The sequence below is a fragment of the Salvelinus alpinus genome, chromosome 35 (assembly GCF_045679555.1).
Source record: "Salvelinus alpinus chromosome 35, SLU_Salpinus.1, whole genome shotgun sequence".
NCBI lineage: Eukaryota > Metazoa > Chordata > Actinopteri > Salmoniformes > Salmonidae > Salvelinus > Salvelinus alpinus.
Window position 1 is genome coordinate 12589237 of NC_092120.1, and position 25181 is coordinate 12614417.

The window sequence follows — 25181 nt, forward strand, 5'->3', positions numbered from 1 at the left end:
GGGGAATATATACGGTTGTGATTATAATCAAAGAGAATTCCCTTGGTAGATAATGCGGTCGACATTTGATTGTGAGGAATTCTAAGTCAGGTGAACAGAAGTACTTGAGTTCCTGTATGTTGTTATGATCACACCCCGTCTCGTTAATCATAAGGCATACCCCCCGCCCCTCTTCTTACCAGAAAGATGCTTGTTTCTGTCGGCGCGATGCGTGAAGAAACCAGCTGGCTGCACCGACTCCGATAGCGTCTCTCGAGTGAGCCATGTTTCCGTGAAGCAAAGAACGTTACAGTCTCTGATGTCTCTCTGGAAGGCAACCCTTGCTCGGATTTCATCAACCCTGTTGTCAAGAGACTGGACATTGGCGAGTAGTATGCTAGGGAGTGGTGCGCGATGTCTCCGGAGCCTGACCAGAAGACCGCTTCGTTTGCCCCTTTTACGGCGACGTTGTTTAGGTTCGCCGGCTGGGATCAGATCCATTGTCCTGGGTGGAAGGCAAAACACAGGACCGCTTCGGGAAAGTCATATTCCTGGTCGTAATGATGGTGAGTTGACGTTGCTCTTATATTCAGTAGTTCTTCCCGACTGTATGTAATAAAACCTAAGATTACCTGGGGTACCAATGTATGAAATAACACGTAAAAAAAAAAAAAATACTGCATAGTTTCCTAGGAACGCGAAGCGAGGCAGCCATCTCTGTCGGCGCCTGCCCGGGTCAGGGTGTGAACCGTGTGCTACTGCCTTTGGCTGTTCTGTTTTCCCCCCTCCTTCTGTGAAGACCTATGCTAGGTATTCAAAGAGAACCGTTCTGTTCTTCTCATGTCAGCCTTGGCCTACCTCTATTGACCGAGCAGGCAACTGAAAACCACGGTATCGCCACCGCTGGTGCCAGAGCTCCTGATGGCTAAATCTAGGACATTACACCTTCTCGCCAGAATGTACCAGTGATTCTGAGAGGGCATGCCACTCTATGCCAGTCTTCCCGGCTGCCACCCATTCACTGGTTACGTGGATCCTTGTTTTACATTGACGGACATCTTGACTCTTCACAATAACTATCCACTGAGGTTTAAAGACAATTCATTTCACAAAAAAACTTTGACTTGTTGGAGCTTTCCATCATTTCCTCCTATCAGATGGTTTTTACCATTTCATGTCAAGGAATAAATTGTCTCTCATGCATATTCACTTGTAACTCCACTCCCACTTGTGTAGGCACCGCAGAGTGGACCTTTACAAATGGCAGAGAAGCCTGAGTTTTAAATTCTGCCACAAAATGCCTGGTAGGTACCATGGAGAGAAGTCATTGCGCAAGGTTGAGGAATGACCTATCAATGCATTCATCAGTGACACAGCTGAAGAAGTATGCAGTCTGTGAGATAAGTTAAACAGGTTCTCATTAATATTGATTTAAAAAGGCAGTAAAGTATTACAGCAGTGGAACAATCAGGTCAGTGATCAGATTTAATCCCAGGTGGAATGCATGTCTTTGTGCCATGAAGGGATATAGCTGAATGAATTGGGAAACGTTGCCTGGAATGAAAGTATTCCCAGAGCAAGTTATTAAAGTTGTAACATACATGTATTTTCTGCAGTTATGTTTTGGCCCTCACATCATTATCAATTATACCATTGACATGGATGGTCGCAATAACCAAGAATGAACTAGACATTGGGTGGGAAGTGCATATCCATGCCTCTGGGCCTGCAGTCCAACAGCGGCGTCCGTCCCACTGGCTTCCCAGCACCCATGTTGACCGCCCCGCACCATGCCTATATGTTAGATTCCTCCACAGCCCGCCACTCGGCCGCGACTGTCAGCTGAGCAAGGCTATGAACAAAGCCGTATTCACCCTCCCCTCTTACCAAGACCTCTTGCTCAGCACTACTACCATGCTATACCCACATTTCTAACTTCTGTCTGTTCATACCGTTGGACCATTAAAACCTCTGTGGGTGGCCAGCATCCACACTCTGTCCACAAGTGGTGAGCATAGCAGACATGAATCACAACTCTGACTCTGCAGCCTGTCTGCGAGAAAGCAAGGTCCTGCTTTGTGTCTAGTCGGAAATCTGTACATAATCGTTTCCCACATAATTTCAACCTGTATCATGTGTTTGACTTTTATAGGAAACTGGGTTAACTCTGATGGCTGTGAAAGGACAAATAGTTCCTCCACATTCTCATATTGTTGTGCAAGTAATCCAATACAGGTCTTGATGAATCCCACAGAGATTTTGTTAAATTGGGAACTGAAATTGCATAAGCATCCAAATGGAACTCAAAGCAATGTGATTGTGACACTTGACCTTTGTTTGGCCTTTCATGTTGTCGATAGGTTGAGCAAAAATATCTGCTATCATCCACATGTTAATCAAGATTATCCCAGATTAATGACCCTTAATTAATCCCTTTGTGCAGGGGCACATACTGAGGATAATTTTAGATTGTTCACCATTAGCTGTTAACCCTCAGTCTTGGATGAATTGCTATTTTCTTGAGAGCCTTGCAATATTTCAGGGGAGCTTATAGGAGGAGTATTTTAATGAAGATTTCCTCTCCTTTTTATGAGTGATCAGCGATGGTCATAACTGGTCATATTCTTCATGACAGGCAATGAATAGGCCTAATCAAATCACCATGATATGTGCTCTTCTCACTGAATTTGGAGCGTTGAAACAAATTATTAAAGTGGTTTACAAGTTTGGTTGGTCAATTTAAACAGTTACACGATTGCTCAAAATAGAAAAATTGAAAAACCAACATATTGAAGTGCTGTTTTCTTTTAATTGTATTATAGGTAACTGGAGTATGTGAATGGGTGCTGCTGGTAGCCTATAGGGCTCTATTGTAGTCCCACTGCAGCATCCTCAGTGGTACCCTCTTCTGCGAGATGGTGTGGGATCGCAACTTTGAATTCAGGCTATTGACTTCTGATATTAATATCCCCTAAAGTGATTCCTTCAACCTGCATGCTTGTGGGCGATTGATTTGTTATTTCCGTTATTAACCCCCCCCCCCCCCCCCAATCATCGCGCAAATGGGAAAGCGTTCTTGGTCGGAGGAAGAAAGTGGGCTGTTCAAGATTTTGGTGTGCATAATTCTCTGCCCCCCTATCCCAATCCCTCTTTACTTTGCTTCCTTCGCTGGCGGACGGAGCTCAAGTCGTTCTTTAGCTTTTTCAATTCAACTTGGGGAGCCTGACAACCCATTGTCTAATTTCATTCAAATTTGGTGGAAAAAATAATTATTAGAAGTTTCACCTGTCGAGTCTGCTTCAAAATACAAAGGTCCACAGAAAGGATACTTTGAGAGTGTCGTTTAAATGAGGTAGGTGATGGATTTGTAAATCATATATTTTTGGCATGTCCTTGATAAATATAAGCATACATTTCTGTCGCAAAATAACACGTTTTGTTCATGAATTAGCCAACAAATGTTTTTTCGTTGTGTTAATCAAACTTAAAATGCTCAATACATTTTGCCATAATTATAGCTATTTAGAGCTATTTCGAAAAACGTTTTAAACAATATAGTCTATATTTTTCGTCAGAAATATATAATTAAATATTTTCTATCACCTCTTTTAGCCTACTGTTATTGCTATTCTGTAGGTCAAACTGACAATTTTATGGAAGTTTATTTTGATATAAAGTTATTTTGACTTACCACGAGCCCACAATCTCAAGTATTCAATGTAAAATAACATTTTCCTCATGCATTGTTTGCTGAGCACAGTTAAGCAGGATCCAGACAGATTGTACCTGCTACAGTGCTGTGTAAGGATTCACTCCAAACTGATTTTATTAAGTAAATCGCATGGGGCAATGCACACTGTTGTTGTAGGCCTACTTGTACCTATAGAAATACAAGTTGTACTGTACTCTAAACTGACTACATATGGACATTCTGTGACAGTGAATACAGCATATTTTCCCCAACCAACTACTGTATTGACATTAATACCAGTGGCTTTGTTTAAACATATTGATTAAGACATACAGATCTCTGAACTGGAAAGGGAAAGGGAAAGGTGGAAACCTAGTCAGTTGCACAACTGAATGCATTCAACTGAAATGTGTCTTCCGCATTTAACCCAACCCCTCTGAATCAGAGAGGTGCAGGGGGCTGCCTTAATCGACATCCAGCCCGGGAACAACTGCCTGTCAAAGGCTTGGACCTTTTGATGCCAGTTGATTTTTGAGTGGGCTAACACAGATGTTTTGTGGAATGTCAAGTGATAGTTACGTTGGAACAGGTAGCTAGTTGCTCTACACCTCTCACAGTCAGCATACCTATTTGGCTAGTTTTCTTCATAGTAAGGGGCACTTACAATGTATAGGCTATTTCATGACATCTCAGTGTTGATTTATCAACACCTCTGTTTCTAAGTTGATGTTGTCGTTTTAAAAGAACTAACATCGACCCATACAGTATGTTGACCTAGTTAAGTACTATGCTCCAAGCAGGACCTTTCTGATACAGTATGTATGTCAACAAGCCTTGTACTTTTACATGGAAAAGTGGAACTGTAAACGTTTACGTGTGAGAGAGCCCCCCAAGCCCAGCCCCTGGATGTGCTCGTCACTCAAGCCCCAGGTAGGGACAGCCATGAGGAGCTCCCTGAAATATGAAGAGGGGTGTGAGGTGAGCAGAGGAAGTGACACGCATGCCCTACCCAAGTGGACTCTACTGCATGGAGTGGAGGGAGAGAGAGAGAGCAGGGTGAGTGCATGACCACTCTGCTGTACAAGAAACAGAATAATTCACTTCTGTTTGTCAGCTTGAAACTTTTATAGTTTTTATATTTAAATATTCAGCCAACCAGTCACCGGAGAAACGATAAACAGGTCTGTCTCATAATATTAGCTGTTTAGCATACACTTTTATCCAAAGCGACTTACAGTCATGCAAGCATATACTGTATTTTCGTATGTGTGGCCCTTGTGGGAATTGAACCCACAAACCTTGGCTTAGCAAGCCCCATGCTCTACCAACTGAGCCTCACAGGACCATTATTATTATCTCTTCCATAAAGAAAGTAGAGGCTGATCAGAATAAAGGTGCACTTTGATGACACTTAGCTGAGTTTTAACAGGGCCAGATAATGCCCTAGTTGTCAGCCTGACGTTACTGGTCTCTTAATCATGTTCCTATGTACGATCAAGTAGCTATATCCTCCTTGCAGCCTGACTGTCAAGACAGACACTTTGATGCTATGGTATCTGGGTTATCCTTCTCAGTTTGACTAACCTTGCAAATATGACTGTCCATTGCAAATATGAGATCACTGGTTTCTAAATAGGTCATTGCACCATCTTCGTGCTGTTGACTGACGAGAGTAGACTGATTTGGTGTACTGCTGTGAGTGTTGCCACAGTTTGCCTTGACAGTCTCCCATAAGCCCTTTAAGCGCTCAGAAGCCCTACATTTCTGCCTAATCAGCCCGTGGCACAGGCTACAAATTGGCCAAGGCTCCCTCCCCCCCATCCACCTCCATGAGTCAGTCCCTTTGGCTGGAGTGGCTAACGGCTAAAGCTAATAGCAATATGGCTAATGTCACTCCTCAGCTGGACCTTCTGTTGTGTCCTGCCCTGCCGGAGGGGCACTGCTCAATCACGCCAAAGCTTCCTTCCTGTTGACTTTCTCTCTCTCTTTCCTCTCTTAGTGCACTCTGTACAATTTTGCCCCCCCCCCATCTCTCGCTCTCATAGCCCCTTTCTCATTCCCCCCCCACCCCCTTTTTTTGCTTCCTACCAGCCTGGGCCTGTGAGGGGGTATGAGTTGCCCCTAGAGATGGGCAGATGGAATCATTCGAGGTAACGCGAGGCAGAATTGGAGGATGGGCGTGGTGGTGGGGTGGAACGAGGCCGGGTAATGGAGGGTGGCAGACTGGCAACGGTGGTGGTCTGTGCCATTTCCATGAAAGGAGGGGCAGTCACTCAGATTCGGGAACTATACGAAAATAATGACTAGGACAGCTGGTGTTTGATAAGCTACAGAGGAGAGAGGCTGTGTGGGAAAGGTGTCTGTGTTCGTGTATACGGTATCTCATTCTATTTGACCATAGAGAGTGATGTATCAAACCATTACTTAAGCCAAAAGATAAATAATCTGTTACTAACCCTCATTGAATCAGTCCAAGAAAGTATAAGTCCACTTACAGAGGTACTTACCCACCCACACACTTCCCCCTTCCCACCACCATCATCCCCATCACCAACACTGTATACTGCAGTCCTTCAGCCTGAAATGACCTTTCTTGGTCAGACCAAGGTGAAGTCATTGGTTATTCCAGCCACTTGTGATGCACATCTAAGCACTTCTGAGGTTGCCTGGGATGCGTCCTCCCCTCTCTCTCTCTCTCCCCAGAGGAAGCCCTCTCCCTCTCTCCTTGGAGTATGGAAATGTGTCATGGCTAAGGGCCATGTGCCCAACACAGCAGGGAAGAAAACTACTGTGTGTGTGTGTGTTAGAGTTTGGCGATATGAACAAAAATCCATATCATGATAAATTTACTGAATTATCATGATAATGATAAGTTGAACGATAAGTTTACAAGTTACTTTTTTATATTACACTTAAAACTACTTCTACCTCTTTGAATGTTGTGGCTACCATTGTCCCGTTTCATTTCAAACTTCACATTCCTCTAGTAAAGGCTACTTATCATTATTATCGATATCAGTAAAACGCCCTCGATAAATGTTTGGTTCGGTCTGTATCGATCATTTTGGGGTTTATTGTCCCAGCGCTAGTGTGTGTGTGTGTGTGTGGATATTGGGGGGTGGTGATGTTTTGGGGGTTGGGGGAAAGGAATACATATCAATGCTGTCTGCTTATATACTTCATTAACAGTCATAGGATTGAGGAAGATTGAATGGAGGGTAATTGAGGAACTGTACAAAAAAGACTTCATTTTCCTAGAAACCGGAGCTGAGACAAGTAGGAGAGGGAAGGCTGCCAGTGTGACAGTTAATTTGCTTGTCCACATTCTCTCCATCTACTGTTATGGATACTGCCACAGATCTATCAGCTCCCCAATTTCATTTCAACTGACAGTTATGTGGATGAGTTACCCAATGATTTTCTTCACAGGTTCGAGACAGTTTTGTTCATGTGCAATTTACCAACTTCTATCTTCACCACTAATCTCCACTGTATTATCAGAGTGTTACCACTTCCGCCGAAGTCGGTCCCTCTTCTTGTTCGGGCGGCGTTCGGCGGTTGACGTCACCGGCCTTCTAGCCATCGCCGATCCACTTTTCATTTTCCATTTGTTTTGTCTTTGTTTTATACACCTGGTTTCAATTCCCCAATTACATGTTCATTATTTAACCCTCTGTTTTCCCCATGGTTTTTGTGCGTGATTGTTTTATTTTAAGTTCGGTCCGATGTTTGTGGGCTTGGTATTACTTCATGTATTTGGACATTTTGAGTAAAGTTCCTTGTGCTACTCATCTCTGCTGTCCTGCGCCTGACTCCTCTGCACCAGCTACACCCAGATCCTTACACAGAGATCACACTCTAACAACCCCCATGTTTACTAATGGATTTACAGTTTATGTTATGCAATAGGTCACTGTACTTCAAACTTTGAAAAGAGTTTTACATGGGAACTTTGGGTAATTGATCATTAAGCAACAATCGGATTACTACAAAACCAACATTAATTTCTGCCTTGATTTCTAGTTAATTTAGTTCTTCTTGACCTAATTCCAGTTCCTGATGTGATTTCCCACAATATCAGGATTCTATATAAAAGTGAAGCAACAATCCAGGCAGGCAGTGTAGTGTATAGGTTGAGATTCTCTTCCTCTAACCTCGTCACTGGTTGCTTGTAAAATAGCTTGTAAAAAATATTAAAAGGTCTGGATGTGACTTTTACAGTTAGTCGGCTTAATCTACCGTGGGCTGTCAGTAGACATTTCCTCCTGCTTCTCCATTTAGCGGAATCATCACTTCCTCCTAAGTCAAACTTTAGGACATCAAGACATTTGAATTACAGGGATATATCTGCAGATATAATAATTATAAAGATAATTGGCCTGATATACATGAATGCCACCTACAGTACTAGATAGTTTAGGTTGAATAAAGAATTCACATTGACTATATAGCCGAAGTTAGACTTGCATTTGAATAAAGGCAATGTACTGTACACTGAGTGTACAAAACATTAATAATGCCTGTTCTGGCCATGACATAGACTGACCAGGTGAATCCAGGTGAAAGCTATGATCCCATATTGATGTGTAGATAATCAGTGTAGATGAAGGGGAGGAGACAAGTTAATTAAAGAAGGATTTTTAAGCCTTGAGAAAATGAAGACATGGATTGTGTATACAGTGGGGAGAACAAGTATTTGATACACTGCCGATTTTGCAGGTTTTCCTACTTACAAAGCATGTAGAGGTCTGTAATTTTTATCATAGGTACACTTCAACTGTGAGAGACGGAATCTAAAACAAAAATCCAGAAAATCACATTGTATGATTTTTAAATAATTCATTTGCATTTTATTGCATGACATAAGTATTTGATCACCTACCAACCAGTAAGAATTCCGGCTCTCACAGACCTGTTAGTTTTTCTTTAAGAAGCCCTCCTGTTCTCCACTCATTACCTGTATTAACTGCACCTGTTTGAACTCGTTACCTGTATGAAAGACACCTGTCCACACACTCAATCAAACAGATTCCAACCTCTCCACAATGGCCAAGACCAGAGAGCTGTGTAAGGACATCAGGGATAAAATTGTAGACCTGCACAAGGCTGGGATGGGCTACAGGACAATAGGCAAGCAGCTTGGTGAGAAGGAAACAACTGTTGGCGCAATTATTAGAAAATGGAAGAAGTTCAAGATGACGGTCAATCACCCTCGGTCTGGGGCTCCATGCAAGATTTCACCTCGTGGGGCATCAATGATCATGAGGAAGGTGAGGGATCAGCCCAGAACTACACGGCAGGACCTGGTCAATGACCTGAAGAGAGCTGGGACCACAGTCTCAAAGAAAACCATTAGTAACACACTACGCCGTCATGGATTAAAATCCTGCAGCGCACGCAAGGTCCCCCTGCTTAAGCCAGTGCATGTCCAGGCCTGTCTGAAGTTTCCAATGACCATCTGGATGATCCAGAGGAGGAATGGGAGAAGGTCATGTGGTCTGATGAGACAAAAATATAGCTTTTTGGTCTAACTCCACTCGCCGTGTTTGGAGGAAGAAGAAGTATGAGTACAACCCCAAGAACACCATCCCAACCGTGAAGCATGGAGGTGGAAACATCATTCTTTGGGGATGCTTTTCTGCAAAGGGGACAGGACGACTGCACCGTATTGAGGGGAGGATGGATGGGGCCATGTATCGCGAGATCTTGGCCAACAACCTCCTTCCCTCAGTAAGAGCATTGAAGATGGGTCGTGGCTGGGTCTTCCAGCATGACAACGACACGAAGCACACAGCCATGGCAACTAAGGAGTGGCTCCGTAAGAAGCATCTCAAGGTCCTGGAGTGGCCTAGCCAGTCTCCAGACCTGAACCCAATAGAAAATCTTTGGAGGGAGCTGAAAGTCCGTATTGCCCAGCGACAGCCCCGAAACCTGAAGGATCTGGAGAAGATCTGTAGGGAGGAGTGGGCCAAAATCCCTGCTGCAGTGTGTGCAAAACTAGTCAAGAACTACAGGAAACGTATGATCTCTGTAATTGCAAACAAAGGTTTCTGTACCAAATATTAAGTTCTGCTTTTCTGATGTATCAAATACTTATGTCATGCAATAAAATGCAAATTAATTACTTAAAAATCATACAATGTGATTTTCTGGATTTTTGTTTTAGATTCCGTCTCTCATAGTTGAAGTGTACCTATGATAAAAATTACAGACCTCTACATGCTTTGTAAGTAGGAAAACCTGCAAAATCGGCAGTGTATCAAATACTTGTTCTCCCCACTGTATGTGCCATACAAAGGGCAAGACAAAAGATTTAAGTGCCTTTGAACGGGGTATGGTAGTAGGTGCCAGGCTCACCAGTTTGTGTCAAGAACGGCAACGCTGCTGGGTTATTCACGCTCAACAGTTTCCCATGTGTATGAAGAATGGTCCACCACCCAAAGGACATCCAGCCAACTTGGAACGCTTTTGACACCTTGTAGAGTCCATGACCTGGCAAATTGAGGCTGCTCTGAGGGCAAAAGGGGTCTGATCAATAATAGGAAGGTGTTCTTAATGTTTTGTCCACTCAGTGTAGATTCTCTAACTGTTAGAAAGTGATCACTAAAGCAACCAGTGCACTGGGTTTGCAGCATGACTGCGCAGTTCATTCACCAACACATCCAGTGGGGGGGGGGACTCTATTCATGTATACATTTTTGCACCCTCTAAGAAACGCACTGCTTATTTGAATACACCGGCCTGCTCAGAATGGGTAATGTGGCGGTCCTATCGAGTCAGTGGGGAAAATGTGTAGCTGTGTCTTTAGTGCGTAGGTAATGTTGATGGGGTGGGGGTGGTTGGGGTTTAACATTTAGGTTGCTAAAAGGGATATAATGATGATAAAGCAGTGGAGTTGGAGAAAGGGCTTTGTGCCATGCCATCCTGGGGGAATTTGGGGGACATCAGAATTCTGCTCACACTCGAGAGCTCCCAAAGTCTGACTCATGCCAACTGGATAACACCAAGGCCACACAGACAGTTCCTCTCTAACACACTCTAGTTGACTGTGACTGATGCTAAAAGGCACATGCTGTACACAGCTACTCTATCGACACACACACACACAATCTGACTAATGACACTCCTTGACTTAAAGAGATTTATATACACATGTAAAAACACAATTCCCCACAAACACATATCCATAATCTCATCAATTAACTTATTGGAAGCTCAACAAAATTCTGCAGAACTAAAGAACAATCCCTCACACTTGTCATACAAATCAATTTGTCAAAATGAAGAATGAATATTTGTTATTTCAAAAGGACTTCAGCCTGGTCAGGACTGACGTTGCATGTGATGGATTAACACACCCTCCTATCCGTTCTCAAGGTCTCTGCTAAATGACAGCGCTGATGTCTTAGCCACGGCTTTTACTTTACGGTAGTAGAGGCTGAGGTGGTTGGTGAAAGTTGGCCACTTGCCACTGTCTAGTAATATACTCTGAGGTTGATGAATGCCTGTAAGCATGAATCAATATTTTTTTATTTTTTTATCTTGTCTCTAGGTATCCAAAGAGGCCGCATGACCCTCTGAGAGTTATTGAGGGAGTCATCCCTACCTCTGCCTCTTCTTACTTTCTCTACAGCACTTCTCCATTTGTCTATTAAGCTGTCACTATAATGATAATGTCTTTCTCTCTTTGTCTCTCTCTCCCCCTCCACCTCTCTTTTTCTCTCTATTGCAGATTGGAGATGCTCCTGTCTTTGCTGCTGTGTGCCATCTGTCCGCTCGTCCTACCGTCCTCCTCTACCCCCAGCCAAGCCTCAGGTGCGTGACTACCCCGTCAGCCCCGGCTATACTGACATCCATTTAATTATCTATGACCTTTGACTTCTAAGGGTATAGGGGCACTTTTTAATCACTCCCCGATCATTCATAGTTTTTGCTGACACACACACTCTGGAAACAATTTTAGAAGGTGTGACTTTAGAAGCATAAATCAAGGTTAACTGATGTGCCCAGGTGTGTAGAGGACGTGTCTCATCCGGTATTTGTGTCAACAACACCATGACGGCAAGTGACAACTGGCAAGACTGTTGAATGGGTTCCAGACTTTAACAAATAACATTAACTGCAACCTGAGACGCCCCCCAATTGTTTTTAAACTGGGAACTTTTTGACTGTATAAAGTCAGCAATTTAACCCCTTCATTCTGCACTCTCCAGATGACTCCAGACTCCTACAGGTGACCATCCCTACGACCCCTCCCTTATCTGCCGTCTTGGGGGGCTCTCTTACCCTACCTTGCCTGGTGTCTCTGTCCCACCCGCCCCCCAATACAAATGGCCGCCATGCCGTACTCTCCCTACCCAGGGTCAAGTGGAGCGTGCTGTCCCAGGGACACGAGACTGAGATCCTGGTGGCCCGAGGGGACAGGGTGAAGGTCAGCGAGGCCTACAAGGACAGAGCCTCCCTGCTCCATTACGCCTCCTCCCCAGCCGACCTCACCCTGAGGCTGAAGGGCCTGCAGTACAACGACTCTGGCTTCTACCGCTGTGAGGTGCAGCAGGGCCTGGAGGATGCCAACGATGTGGCTCAGGTCAAGGTCAAAGGTGAGGCCAGGGGTTGATGTCATAGATGTAGGGGATAAGCCAGAGTTCCTGACCTATGACAGTAACAACTCAGAAGTGTGTGTGTCAAGGCTTGTGGCTTGTGATTTTAATAATGAATTCACTTGTTAAATCAACTTCAATTAAAGTTAAAGGAGGACTTTTAAGCCTTGATACAATTGAGACATGGATTGTTTATGTGTGCCATTCAGAGGGTGAATGGGCAAGACAAAAGACTTAAGTGTCTTTGAACGGTGTATGGTAGTAGGTGCCAGGTGCACTGGTTTGTCTCAAGAACGGCAATGCTGCTGGGTTTTTCACGCTCAACAGTTTCCCGTGTGTACGTGGGCCAGAACCCCTGTGCAACGCTTTCGACACCTCGTAGAGTCCATGGCCCGATGAAATTAGGCTGTTCTGGTGCAACTCGATATTAGGAATGTGTTCTTTATGTTCTGTACACTTACTGTACATTTCTGTACCTTTATAATGTCATACAAATTCTGCTGAGATTAATTGGTTGTCCCACCGTATGCACCCAGAAAGTAATAGATTATGGATTGCCTGACTAATAAAACAGATATAGGCTACCCTTGTGAATGTAGCTGTAGTTCGCACAAAATACTGAATCTGAAATAACGCCAAGACTGTGGACCCTCAACAGGGGTGGTGTTCCACTACCGGGATGCTTCCAGTCGCTATGCCTTTACCTTTGCGCAGGCCCGGGACGCCTGTGAGGAGATCGGGGCTCACATCGCCACCCCAGAGCAGCTCTTGGCAGCCTACCACAGTGGCTATGAGCAGTGTGATGCGGGCTGGCTCTCAGACCACTCAGTGAGGTAAGGGCCCGGCAGAGAAAAGACCACTGTAAATGTTCTCTCATATCAAGCGGACACAGATAGAGAGATGCTTTCATCCACTTCAATATACTTTCCCCCCTGTTATAACAGTTGTTTAACACTATGTAGTATCAACACCCTTCTCCACAGATATCCCATCCAGATGCCACGAGAGGGATGTTTTGGAGACATGGACGGGCATCCTGGAGTGAGGAACTATGGGCTGCCTGAACCTGATGAGCTGTACGATGTATACTGTTATGTGGAGAATATAGAGGGTAAGAAAATCTTATTTATTGGAGTATTTCATAAATTTGATCAAGTGCAGATGATCACAATCTGATTTCTCCCTCCATATATACAGGGGAAGTGTTCCATGGATCTGCCCCCCGAAGTTTCACCCTATGGGAAGCTAAGGCCTATTGTCTGGCTCAGGGAGCGGAGCTGGCTACCACAGGTCAGCTGTATGCAGCCTGGAATGACGGACTGAACGCCTGCAGCCCGGGGTGGTTGGCTGATGGGAGTGTACGCTACCCCATTGTCACTCCCAGGGAGCGTTGTGGTGGAGGGGAGCCTGGGGTCAGGACTGTCTATCGCCATTTGAACCAGACAGGCTTTCCAGAGGCACACACTCGCCACGACACTTACTGCTTCCGAGGTAAGAGCTTTTGAAAGCATAGGTATTGATATGATACTGGGCTTCAGTAGTGGCATCCAAACTCAGTTCCTACTGTATTCTAAGTCATCCTCTGGCCTAACTTTTATTCATTGCCCTTGCATCTGACAGGCAACAGCAACACTCACACCGAATCTCCCCATGATTACCTGGCAACAGAGCCAGAGGACATCGGCCAGGACATTGTGACGCTGCCTGAGCCTCTGGAGGAATTCAGCCTGGGTCAGGTGACGGAGCAGGTGGTGAGCGAAGAAGCTCAGGGCTCCCTGACTGCCGTCCCTGTTCCAGAGGAGCAGTACGCATCAGAGCATATAGAGGAGCAAGGGGCTGTCCCTGGAGAGCAGTACCCAGAGCAGAGGGCTGTCCCTGGAGAACAGTACCCAGAGCAGGGGGCTGTCCCTGGAGAACAGTACCCAGAGCAGGGGGCTGTCCCTGGAGAACAGTACCCAGAGCAGAGGGCTGTCCCTGGAGAACAGTACCCAGAGCAGAGGGCTGTCCCTGGGGAACAGTACCCAGAGCAGAGGGCTGTCCCTGGAGAACAGTACCCAGAGCAGGTGGCTGTCCCTAGAGAGCAGTACCCAGAGCAGATGGCTGTCCCTAGAGAGCAGTACCCAGAGCAGGTGGCTGTCCCTGGGGAGCACGGAGAAGAACAGGGGTTTGTTCCTGGAGAACACGGAGAGGAGCAGGGGGCTGTTACTGAGGAGGCCTACACCAAGGAGGATGGAGAGGAGCAGGCGGTTGTGCCTGGGCAGCACAGAGAGGAACAGGGGGTTGTTCCTGGGGAGCAGTACCCAGACCAGCCTGGAGAGGAGCAGGGGGCTGTCGATGGCCAGGGCCCTACTGTTGTCTATCACGAGGAGCTACCCTTTCCGGTTGAACCCCAAGACCCATTCACCCCCACATCCTTCCCCCAAGACCTGGAGCCCACAGAGGACACCTGGCAGCCGGTGAAAGAGGTCAGCAACCCAGAATCATATCAGCCTGCCCCTGAGGAGACAAACTTAGACTCAAACTACCCAGTCCCACCCTATGATGAGCTGAATGCAAACCCAACACTGTATCCACTTTCTCCCGAGACAAATTATGAGTCAGGTGATCTTACAACTGCTCATGAAGACAACATTAGTAGCGCCGATCCCTACCAGCCCTTGTCAGAGTCAAACGTGGAATCAGGAGAGCTCTCTATAGAGGGTGTACCAGGGACTGCTCTGGAGGCCCCCGTGCCCACCACAGGGTATGAGGAGGTGGACGGGTCCAGTGATCCACAGCCCATGCCTGGCACAACCCCTGAGAGTGGTGTGTCTCAGTATGGTATTTCAGAGGAAAGCCATCTGCAAACAGGGATCACCCAGGAGACCGAACACTACACTTTTACCTCTGAGACCGCAGGCTACAATGTATCAGGAGTTGAAGCCACTACTAGTCATGACAGCTCTCCAGAGGAGCAACTGGAAAGTGGGCTGCCCACACCTCCTGAGGAGGACCACTTCGGAGATGAGCATGTCATCCAGGAGCATGTCACAGACACAGACTCGGTCTACCCAAGCACCTCTTACGACCTCTCAGGAGGGTCCATCAGGCCTGAGGGAGCCATCGCTGGGGGTGTTGAGGAGACATCTGTATCTTCCACTTCACCTCACGAGGAAACGGAGCTCTTCCCTGACCAGTCCACCACTCAGCCTCCATACTGGGAGAACACACCTGAATACCGCCGTACCAACTCTGTGGACCACAGTGCCAGTGTCCTTCTCCCTGAGGAGCATACCACATCACTGGACTCATTGGTAATCCAGACAGCGGAGAACGGTGGCTCTGCTACTGCTGAGTCAGGATACCTGGCTACCTTAAGCCCAGTGGAGATGGACCCCTATGAACTGATCCCTACCTCTGAATATGGTGAGTCCATAGAGAAGCCTTTCTGTGCATAAGGGGCATTTTTTAAACACTTTTATTTATGTAATGTACTGAAGATTTAGTGTAGTAAATATTCAGATGTGTATTTAATGGTATTGAATGACATAAAAAGCATGAGCTGGCGCACCCCTAAAAAAGGTGGTAGAGGTGCTGACTAATGGCGTGTAAATTGTATTTATTAATTTATCTAACCTTTATTTTACCAGATAAGTTGACTGAGAACACATTCTCATTTACAGCAATGACCTGGGGTATAGTTACACGGGAGAGGAGGGGGATGAATGAGCCAATTGGAAGCTGGGGATGATATGGTGGCCATGATGGTATGAGGGCCAGATTGGGAATTTAACCACTGGGGTTAACACCCCTACTCTTACGAGAAGTGCCATGGGATCTTTAGTGACCACAGAGAGTCAAGACAACTGTTTAATGTCCCATCCGAAAGACAGCACCCTACACAGGGCAATGTCCCCAATCACTGCCCTGGGGCATTGGGATATTTTTTTTAGACCAGAGGAAAGTGTGCTTTCTACTAGCCCTCCAACACCACTTCCAGCAGCATCGAGTCTCCCATCCAGGGACCGACCAGGACCAACCCTGCTTAGCTTCAGAGCCAAGCCAGCATTCGGATGCAGGGTGTTATTCTATAAAAAGCTATAAAATTGTAGGCTATTCAAAATTAAAAATTAAATAAAAATAGAGTTGCACACTCTATATACAAGCTCCCAGTCATTTATTTGATAAACCACCAACATTTCAGCATCACTGTGCCTTCTTCAGGGTAATGTCATGAATGCTTTAACGTGAATGTCTACATAACCTGGTTCAAGCATTCATGACATTACCTTGAAGGCACAGTGATGCCGAAACGTTGGTGGTTAACCCAATAAATTACTCGAAGCTTGCACAGTATTTATTTTATATTTACGTTGATTTAACTAGGCAAGTCAGTTAAGAACAAATTCTTATTTTCAGTGACGGCCTAGGGACAGTGGGTTAACTGCCTTGTTCAGGGGCAGAATGACAGATTTTTACCTTGTCAGTTCGGGGAATCGATTTTGCAACCTTTCGGTTACTAGTCCAATGCTCTAACCGCCCCGTATATCTTTATTAAATTACATGAAAACATCTGTGCATATGTAATGTGTGATACATTTTTTTTATTAAGAGCTGAACACTCAAGTGTGGACAGGGTTACACTAACCGTAGGCTTGAATAATGTTTGTGATCTGTTTCCTGGCAGCTTTTGACCCCACTCAGGAGCAGTCTGGTGTCACGTCACCTGACTCCTCTACCCTAGATGACCATGTGGAGCAGAAGGCAGGAGGCACAGTGGACTCATTATCAGAAGTTTCCATGGGCTCCACTGACCTGGGTTCAGTTCCAACTGACGAAGTCCTCACAGTTACTTATGACACTGGCTCTAATGAAGCCTCTGGGGTCCACGAGGGAATGCTTGACGTTACCCTCTTGACATCCCCCAAACCTATAACCTATTCCCCCCCGACCCAGCGATCCGTGGAAGCAGAGGCCAGCTCCCCAGGTGACTTCATAACCTTCATCCCAGAATCCAGCGTTCCATCTGGGTTTGATCCCCTGGAGGAAGGGCTGGAGAAGGTGGAGCGAGAGGGGTTGGGGGAAATCTCAGAAGTAGTCGAAACTACTACCCCAGAGACGGCTTCTGGTGAGGAGGGGAGTGGAGATGAGCAGAATGGTCAGGAGGTGAGTGGAGAAGAGGAGAGTGGTCAGGAGGTGAGTGGAGACAAGAAGAGTGGTCAGGAGGTGAGTGGAGACAAGAAGAGTGGTCAGGAGGTGAGTGGAGACGAGAAGAGTGGTCAGGAGGTGAGTGGAGATGAGAAGAGTGGTCAGGAGGTGAGTGGAGACGAGGAGAGTGGCCAGGAGGCGAGTGGAGACGAGGAGAGTGGTCAGGAGGCGAGTGGAGACAAGGAGAGTGGTCAGGAGGCGAGTGGAGACGAGCAGAGTGGTCAGGAGGCGAGTGGAGACAAGGAGAGTGGCCAGGAGGCGAGTGGTCAGGAGGAGAGTGGAGATGAGGAGAGTGGTCAGGAGGCGAGTGGAAACAAGGAGAGTGGCCAGGAGGCGAGTGGAGACGAGGAGAGTGGTCAGGAGGCGAGTGGAGACGAGGAGAGTGGTCAGGAGGCGAGTGGAGACGAGGAGAGTGGTCAGGAGGCGAGTGGAGACCAGGAGAGTGGCCAGGAGGCGAGTGGAGACGAGGAGAGTGGTCAGGAGGCGAGTGGAGACGAGGAGAGTGGTCAGGAGGCGAGTGGAGACGAGAAGAGTGGTCAGGAGGCGAGTGGAGATGAGGAAAGTGGTCAGGAGGCGAGTGGAGACGAGGAGAGTGGTCAGGACGCAAGTGGAGACGAGGAGAGTGGTCAGGAGGCGAGTGGAGATGAGGCGAGTGGAGACAAGGAGAGTGGTCAGGAGTTGAGTGGCCAAGAGGGAGTAGAGTCCGGCTCAGGATCAGGATCAGGCGAGGTGCATTCTGCATCTGCTGAATCTGGAGAAAGCTCAGGGATCCTTGAACCAGAAGTCCCATACATCAATGAAACTGTCACTCCCATCAATGGCACAACTGTCAATGGCACAGATGAAAGCGAGCCTGAGTCGAGCACAGATGCGCCCTCTACTGACATGGAGATCACGCTGCTCCCTGACTTGTCCCAGACCCCCGTGCCCTCACCCACCGTACCCCAGGAGTCCCGGGCCGATGTAGATCTGGAGTACAGTGGGGAGACCTCAGTCACGGAGGATCCTGACTCCATCACTCCACCCACTGAGGAGCCTGAGGAGACCCCCAGCCCGACGCCCACCACAGTAGACTACGATGACCAGACTACGACGGCAGCACCCCTATATCCAGAGGACGTTGATGAGGAGAAAGTGATTACCACTCCTACTACTCCAAGATTTGGGAACATTTCAGGTAACGTTCAATGCAACTCAAACCATGGCAATTATTTGAATGCATGTGTTAATGCAAATCATAATTGCATACTTTCTACCATATACCTCATCTTAAATTACTCACTTGACTCTTGTATTTATTTTATGGTCTCATGCCTCCCCCACTCTGCTTAGTCATTAGAACGTTTTTAAAAATGCATTCACATGGCAGTCAGAGTAAACAACTGACTCAGCAAAAGAAGGGGATGATCATTGTTTCTGTTGGAGGTAAACACACAGCAGGGGGAGCTGTCTCTGTTCATAGCAGCAAAGGATTGGGAACATAATATGCAGTGACCTCCAAAGGTATTCGTACAGTGACAATTTTTGTTTTTCCTTTGGCTCTACTCCAGCACTTTGGATTTGAAATGATACAATGACTATGAAATTCTAAACACTTCTACATTAATGTGGATGCTACCATGATTACGGCTAACCGTGAATGAATCGTGAATGATGATGACTGAGAAAGTTAGAGGCATAGATAACATACCCCTCCAAAAGTGTTTTGAAACATATTCTATTCTTATTTCCAATACAAGTGACTCCAAAATGACACATTACATTATTCACCATTCATTTGTATTGGGCACAAAATAATCTGAAACACAACCAAAACAAATGCATCCAACAGGTTTGTAGTCACAAGCTTGATGTACTGTATTTAGTCATTGTGTGCTAGGAATTTTGGACCAAATACTAATCTTTCAACTACTTGTATACACATAAGTGAATTTGTCCAAATACTTTTGGTTGCCTAAAATGGGGGGACTATCTACAAAAAGTGCTGTAAATTCACCCGATATGTATGAAAATACCCTTACATAAAAGCTGACAGTCTGCACTTTAAGCTCATAGTCATTGTATCATTTCAAAGCGCTGGAGTACAGAGGCAAAACAAAAATAAACAAAGGGGCAGTGCAGTCAAAACAGGATTTCCTGTTTTTTGTAATGATATTTCCACACTATGAGGTCGAAATAACACTCTGAAATTGTAAAAATTATGATCATTCCCTTTTAGTACAAGAGCTTTTTTTTAAAGAAAAAAAATACCTGGAATTTCAGCCTGTTCAGGTGGGAGGGAGTTTTTGGCCCACAGCATGACATCACAATCCAATCTGATTATTCTGACCAATGACCAGTCATCTTTTATTTGCATATGTATCCTCTTACATTGAAGGGGCTCTAGAGTCTAGACAATCCTATCTGCCAAGCAGGGCAGGGCAGGCAAGTATATGTAAATATATTTCAATTTGTATCAACAAGCTCACACAATCATACTGAGCAATTAAATGGCAAAATGAGACTCAGGAAGTTATTTTCAAGTAGTTATTTTCATTTATTAGACATATACAGTGATGATCTAAAAATAAAATGTAAAAGAATCCACTTCATATATGCATGTGAAAAGGTCACCTATGTATGAAATTTCCTCAGTACAGGGGCTTGAATAGGTAAAATTATATTTTCTATAAGCTGAACACTCAGGCCACTGTAGGCCTATAGTCAGTCAGTCTGGTGATGAGTACTGTTGGTATAATTGCTCCCTCCAGTGGCACTTAAATAAATTCCCATGTAAATCAACAATAAAGTGATCCCGTCGTATCTGTCCTTTACATCGACACTATATAGAGGGGATTCAAAAATGGAACAAATGGAACACACACACACACACACACACACACACACACACACACACACACACACACACACACACACACACACACAAAAAATATTTTAGATATGTTGTTACTGCATTTACATTGGTGCCAATGCTTGTCCTCTCCTACCTTTGTCTCAGATGCCTGCCTAGATAATCCTTGTTCCAACGGGGGAACATGTGTCGACAGTGGGTCTTCAACCAAGTGCCTTTGCTTGCCCACCTATGGAGGAAACATGTGCCAGACAGGTACAGTAACAGATTTCATGTTTTGTTTTCTCAAAGATAATGTTGAAATAATTAACATTATAATGTTATGTGTTATTATAATATAATGTTAATTATGTATATTTTTGTCTCCTCTGTGTGCATCTAACCTCTTCTTCTTCATGTTGGTTAGACCTGGAGGTGTGTGAGCCGGGTTGGGAAAAGTTCATGGGCTTCTGTTACCAACATTTCACCAAGCGTCAGGGCTGGGAGGTGGCAGAGCAGCACTGTCGTTTGTGTGGCGGTCACCTGATCTCGGTCATGACCCCTGAGGAACAGGACTACATTAATGGTACAGCAGGCCTGAAAACATGTCCTTTGATCTTGTAACAGACAGCGCCGAGTGCTCTGCATAACTTGACCTGTGTGACCCTCATTCCCTGGATTGTTAAAAAGGTGTAATTCAATCACTTAAATGGGAAAATTTGTTAATTTAACTATTTATCAGAGCTTCATTTAGTGTGAACAGAACTTAGTCCTAAAATGCATAAACTGAATGCGTAATGACCCCTCTGTAACCCCAGTACCATCTGTGAGGAATATTTTGTAAACAAATGAATTTATTTGTTTAAAGGTTGAATGGTCCAGGGAAGACGCAACATTGTCTTCTTTCATGTCTTACCTGCCATTCACTCATTTTACCCTGGCTTTGATGCCAGTGTTGATATTGTGTCTGGAAATATGTAGCAGACGATTATCTAGCATTCCTTAGTTGTTTCCCATTGCCTGTAGTCTTACAGCGGCCCCTACTTGCTAGTGAGCGAGTGTTTGCAGGCCCAAAGTTACAGTGAGCTCTCTCTTTCCCTTTAGATAAGTACAGAGAGTACCAGTGGACGGGACTGAATGACAGGACCATAGAGGGAGACTTCCGCTGGTCTGACGGGAATCCTCTGGTGAGTCTCACATAGTCTGTGTTCCCATCAAATATGTCTAGGTTCTCCATAAACATAATGTTAATTGCATGAACGTGCCTCTGGGATTGTATCCCATTGGTATACAGAACATCCTCACTTATGTTTTGTTAGACCTGGTGCAAAAATAACCTCCTCCTGGTATGTGATCTGCTTCTCATGCTACTTCACAGCTACTGTATACAGTGGGGCAAAAAAGTATTTAGTCAGCCACCAATTGTGCAAGTTCTCCCACTTAAAAAGATGAGAGAGGCCTGTAATTTTCATCATAGGTACACTTCAACTATGACAGACAAAATGAGAAAAAGAAATCCAGAAAATCACATTGTAGGATTTTTAATGAATTCATTTGCAAATTATGGTGGAAAATAAGTATTTGGTCACCTACAAACAAGCAAGATTTCTGGCTCTCACAGACCTTCTTTAAGAGGCTCCTCTGTCCTCCACTCGTTACCTGTATTAATGGCACCTGTTTGAACTTGTTATCAGTATAAAAGACACCTGTCCACAACCTCAAACAGTCACACTCCAAACTCCACTATGGCCAAGACCAAAGAGCTGTCAAAGGACACCAGAAACAAAATTGTAGACCTGCACCAGGCTGGGAAGACTGAATCTGCAATAGGTAAGCAGCTTGGTTTGAAGAAATCAACTGTGGGAGCAATTATTAGGAAATGGAAGACATACAAGACCACTGATAATCTCCCTCGATCTGGGGCTCCACGCAAGATCTCACCCCGTGGGGTCAAAATGATCACAAGAACGGTGAGCAAAAATCCCAGAACCACACGGGGGGACCTAGTGAATGACCTGCAGAGAGCTGGGACCAAAGTAACAAAGCCTACCATCAGTAACACACTACGCCGCCAGGGACTCAAATCCTGCAGTGCCAGACGTGTCCCCCTGCTTAAGCCAGTACATGTCCAGGCCCGTCTGAAGTTTGCTAGAGAGCATTTGGATGATCCAGAAGAAGATTGGGAGAATGTCATATAGTCAGATGAAACCAAAATATAACTTTTTTGGTAAAAACTCAACTCGTCGTGTTTGGAGGACAAAGAATGCTGAGTTGCATCCAAAGAACACCATACCTACGGTGAAGCATGGGGGTGGAAACATCATGCTTTGGGGCTGTTTTTCTGCAAAGGGACCAGGACAACTGATCCGTGTAAAGGAAAGAATGAATGGGGCCATGTATCGTGAGATTTTGAGTGAAAACCTCCTTCCATCAGCAAGGGCATTGAAGATGAAACGTGGCTGGGTCTTTCAGCATGACAATGATCCCAAACACACCGCCCGGGCAACGAAGGAGTGGCTTCGTAAGAAGCATTTCAAGGTCCTGGAGTGGCCTAGCCAGTCTCCAGATCTCAACCCCATAGAAAATCTTTGGAGGGAGTTGAAAGTCCGTGTTGCCCAGCAACAGACCCAAAACATCACTGCTCTAGAGGAGATCTGCATGGAGGAATGGGCCAAAATACCAGCAACAGTGTGTGAAAACCTTGTGAAGACTTACAGAAAACGTTTGACCTCTGTCATTGCCAACAAAGGGTATATAACAAAGTATTGAGATAAACTTTTGTTATTGACCAAATACTTATTTTCCACCATAATTTGCAAATAAATTCATAAAAATCCTACAATGTGATTTTCTGGAGAAAAAAAATCTAATTTTGTCTGTCATAGTTGAAATGTACCTATGATGAAAATTACAGGCCTCTCTCATCTTTTTAAGTGGGAGAACTTGCACAATTGGTGGCTGACTAAATACTTTTTTTGCCCCACTGTATGTGAACTAACAGTATTACAACTCCTCTACTTCTTCATCATCCTTCCCATCTTTCTCTGCCAGTTGTATGAGAACTGGTACCGGGGCCAGCCGGACAGTTACTTCCTGTCTGGAGAGGACTGTGTGGTGATGGTATGGCATGACGGGGGGCGCTGGAGCGATGTGCCCTGTAACTACCACCTCTCCTACACCTGCAAGAAGGGCACCTGTGAGTACACAACCAAAACCACCACTGTAGTGTAGCATAGAAGTCCTCAATCTCTCAGTATGGTTTTAATGTATTTGCACCCCTAACAGCATTATTTCTGTTCAGCTTTCTGTGGCCAGCCCCCCGTCATTGCCAATGCCAAGGTGTTTGGTAAGTCGCATCTGCGCTACGAGACCAACTCCAAGGTGCGCTACTACTGTGAAGAAGGATTCCTCCAGACACAGAACCCCGTCATTAAGTGCCTATCCAACGGCCAATGGGAGGAGGCTTTGATCAACTGTCACCCTGGTGAGGACAGACATTCATTCTATTGACTGACATGAAACAAAATAATGTATGATGTGTGTGATAGGTCTCTAATGTTATCATTGTATGACCCGCTTAAGTTATTTTATGCTCACTGTGATAATGACATGATGTACCTGCTATGTTTTTCCAGCCCTGACCAACTTAGCAGAGGGAGAGCAGAAGGTCACAACACCACCCTATCAGAACGAGGGGGTGGAGGTGGTGGACACAGCCACGGAGAAAGCCACTTCAGAGTTCTGGGACATCAAGTGGAACTAATAAGCTCATCAAACTCAATATGCCCCTTCCCTCTGCCCCCTTCCCTGGAATCCTATGTTCCACTCAAAGACTGTCCCTCCAACAAGTTGGAGCCTTGTAAAATAAATGTTCTCCCTGAGAATGAGTCATCACATTCCTGTCACCAGCTCTCTCCAGAATAAACCCATTCAAAACATCAACAGACTTGATGTTACTCGGACCTAGTGCCGATCGATCACACTTACAATAAGAGTACATCCCAACATATGGCCACGATTAGAGGTAATGGATCAAATTTGCACAGTACAGTTTGTCATTGGAATGAGCTTTAACGAAGATGTCCCATCCATCATTGGGCTTGTTTGTTGTATAATGATATGTGATTGTTGACTAGTGAAATTCTTTGATATTCACCTGTGCTACGACACTGTTGGATTACTGTATTTGACTGCGATTAACATATATTATGACATGTTTATGATGGTATACAGTAAGATTTTGATGGAGAGTTTTAGTAAAGTGCAATCTAAATCTCAACCTCAGCTGGTCTGACATTAACCGAAACCACTTTCCCCACTCTCTGCCACCAAGACAGAATTAAGATGTCCACTTTCGTATGCTTTTGTATAAGAAAATCTCCTTATCAATCCATATCTTCTCAATTCCCACAACACAAAGCATTTTCTCAACATGTCCTCTTATCTGGTGCTTTGTTTTTCAGGTGTCTTGCGAACTTTGGACCCAAAATTAGAAGCCAATATCCACTTTTAATGTACTTGGTTTGAAAATAGCCAGAATCCAAAGTTTTTTTTTTTTATACTCTCGTAAAAACGTAATCACTAAGATACTAGGAAGAACATGTGAAAATGTCCACAATGGTATTTCCGTTTTCATGCATCAATGATGTCATTGTCTTAGTTCCAGTGGAAGTAATACTGTACGTTGGTAGTGTTTAACAGTAATCAAATAATGCTAATTGTAAATCCCATTTGTGACTGCACAATTGCATATTGAACTTGTTATGAAAGAAAAAATGTAATTGTTAAACTAATTAAAAAGGAGATGGATTAAATGAAAATAAGAAAAATATCGTTTTTGGAGAGTAGAAAATACATATCTAATAAAATGAATTGATTACAATGTATTTATCCA

General features: G+C 44.9%; 1 protein-coding gene across 4 annotated transcripts; it reads left to right on the top strand.

The window, feature by feature from the left end:
- The first annotated feature begins 3195 nt into the window (after positions 1–3195).
- On the top strand, positions 3196–25173 carry LOC139564682 (aggrecan core protein-like). 4 transcript variants are annotated; one of them, XM_071384425.1, is made up of 15 exons: positions 3196–3331; positions 11403–11485; positions 11884–12270; positions 12929–13103; positions 13233–13381; positions 13468–13761; positions 13891–14483; positions 14565–15675; positions 16937–18634; positions 20456–20563; positions 20715–20873; positions 21392–21474; positions 23339–23483; positions 23589–23771; positions 23923–25173. In XM_071384425.1, exons 1-15 carry the CDS (start codon positions 3327–3329, stop codon positions 24048–24050), a joined length of 5301 nt encoding a protein of 1766 aa, XP_071240526.1. In that variant the 5' UTR covers positions 3196–3326; the 3' UTR covers positions 24051–25173. The 4 variants fall into 4 exon arrangements, with proteins under 4 accessions (XP_071240526.1, XP_071240528.1, XP_071240524.1 ...); XM_071384427.1 differs by having other exon boundaries at positions 13254–13381; XM_071384423.1 differs by having other exon boundaries at positions 13891–15675.
- Positions 25174–25181: the final 8 nt, after the last annotated feature.

What these genes read in the sequence shown, in the direction of transcription:
- LOC139564682 (XM_071384423.1), top strand. An exon ending in TACCCCCAGCCAAGCCTCAG is followed by an intron (nt 11,486 to 11,883) that starts GTGCGTGACTAC and finishes TGCACTCTCCAG; the next exon opens with ATGACTCCAGACTCCTACAG. An exon ending in TTTGATCAACTGTCACCCTG is followed by an intron (nt 23,772 to 23,922) that starts GTGAGGACAGAC and finishes ATGTTTTTCCAG; the next exon opens with CCCTGACCAACTTAGCAGAG.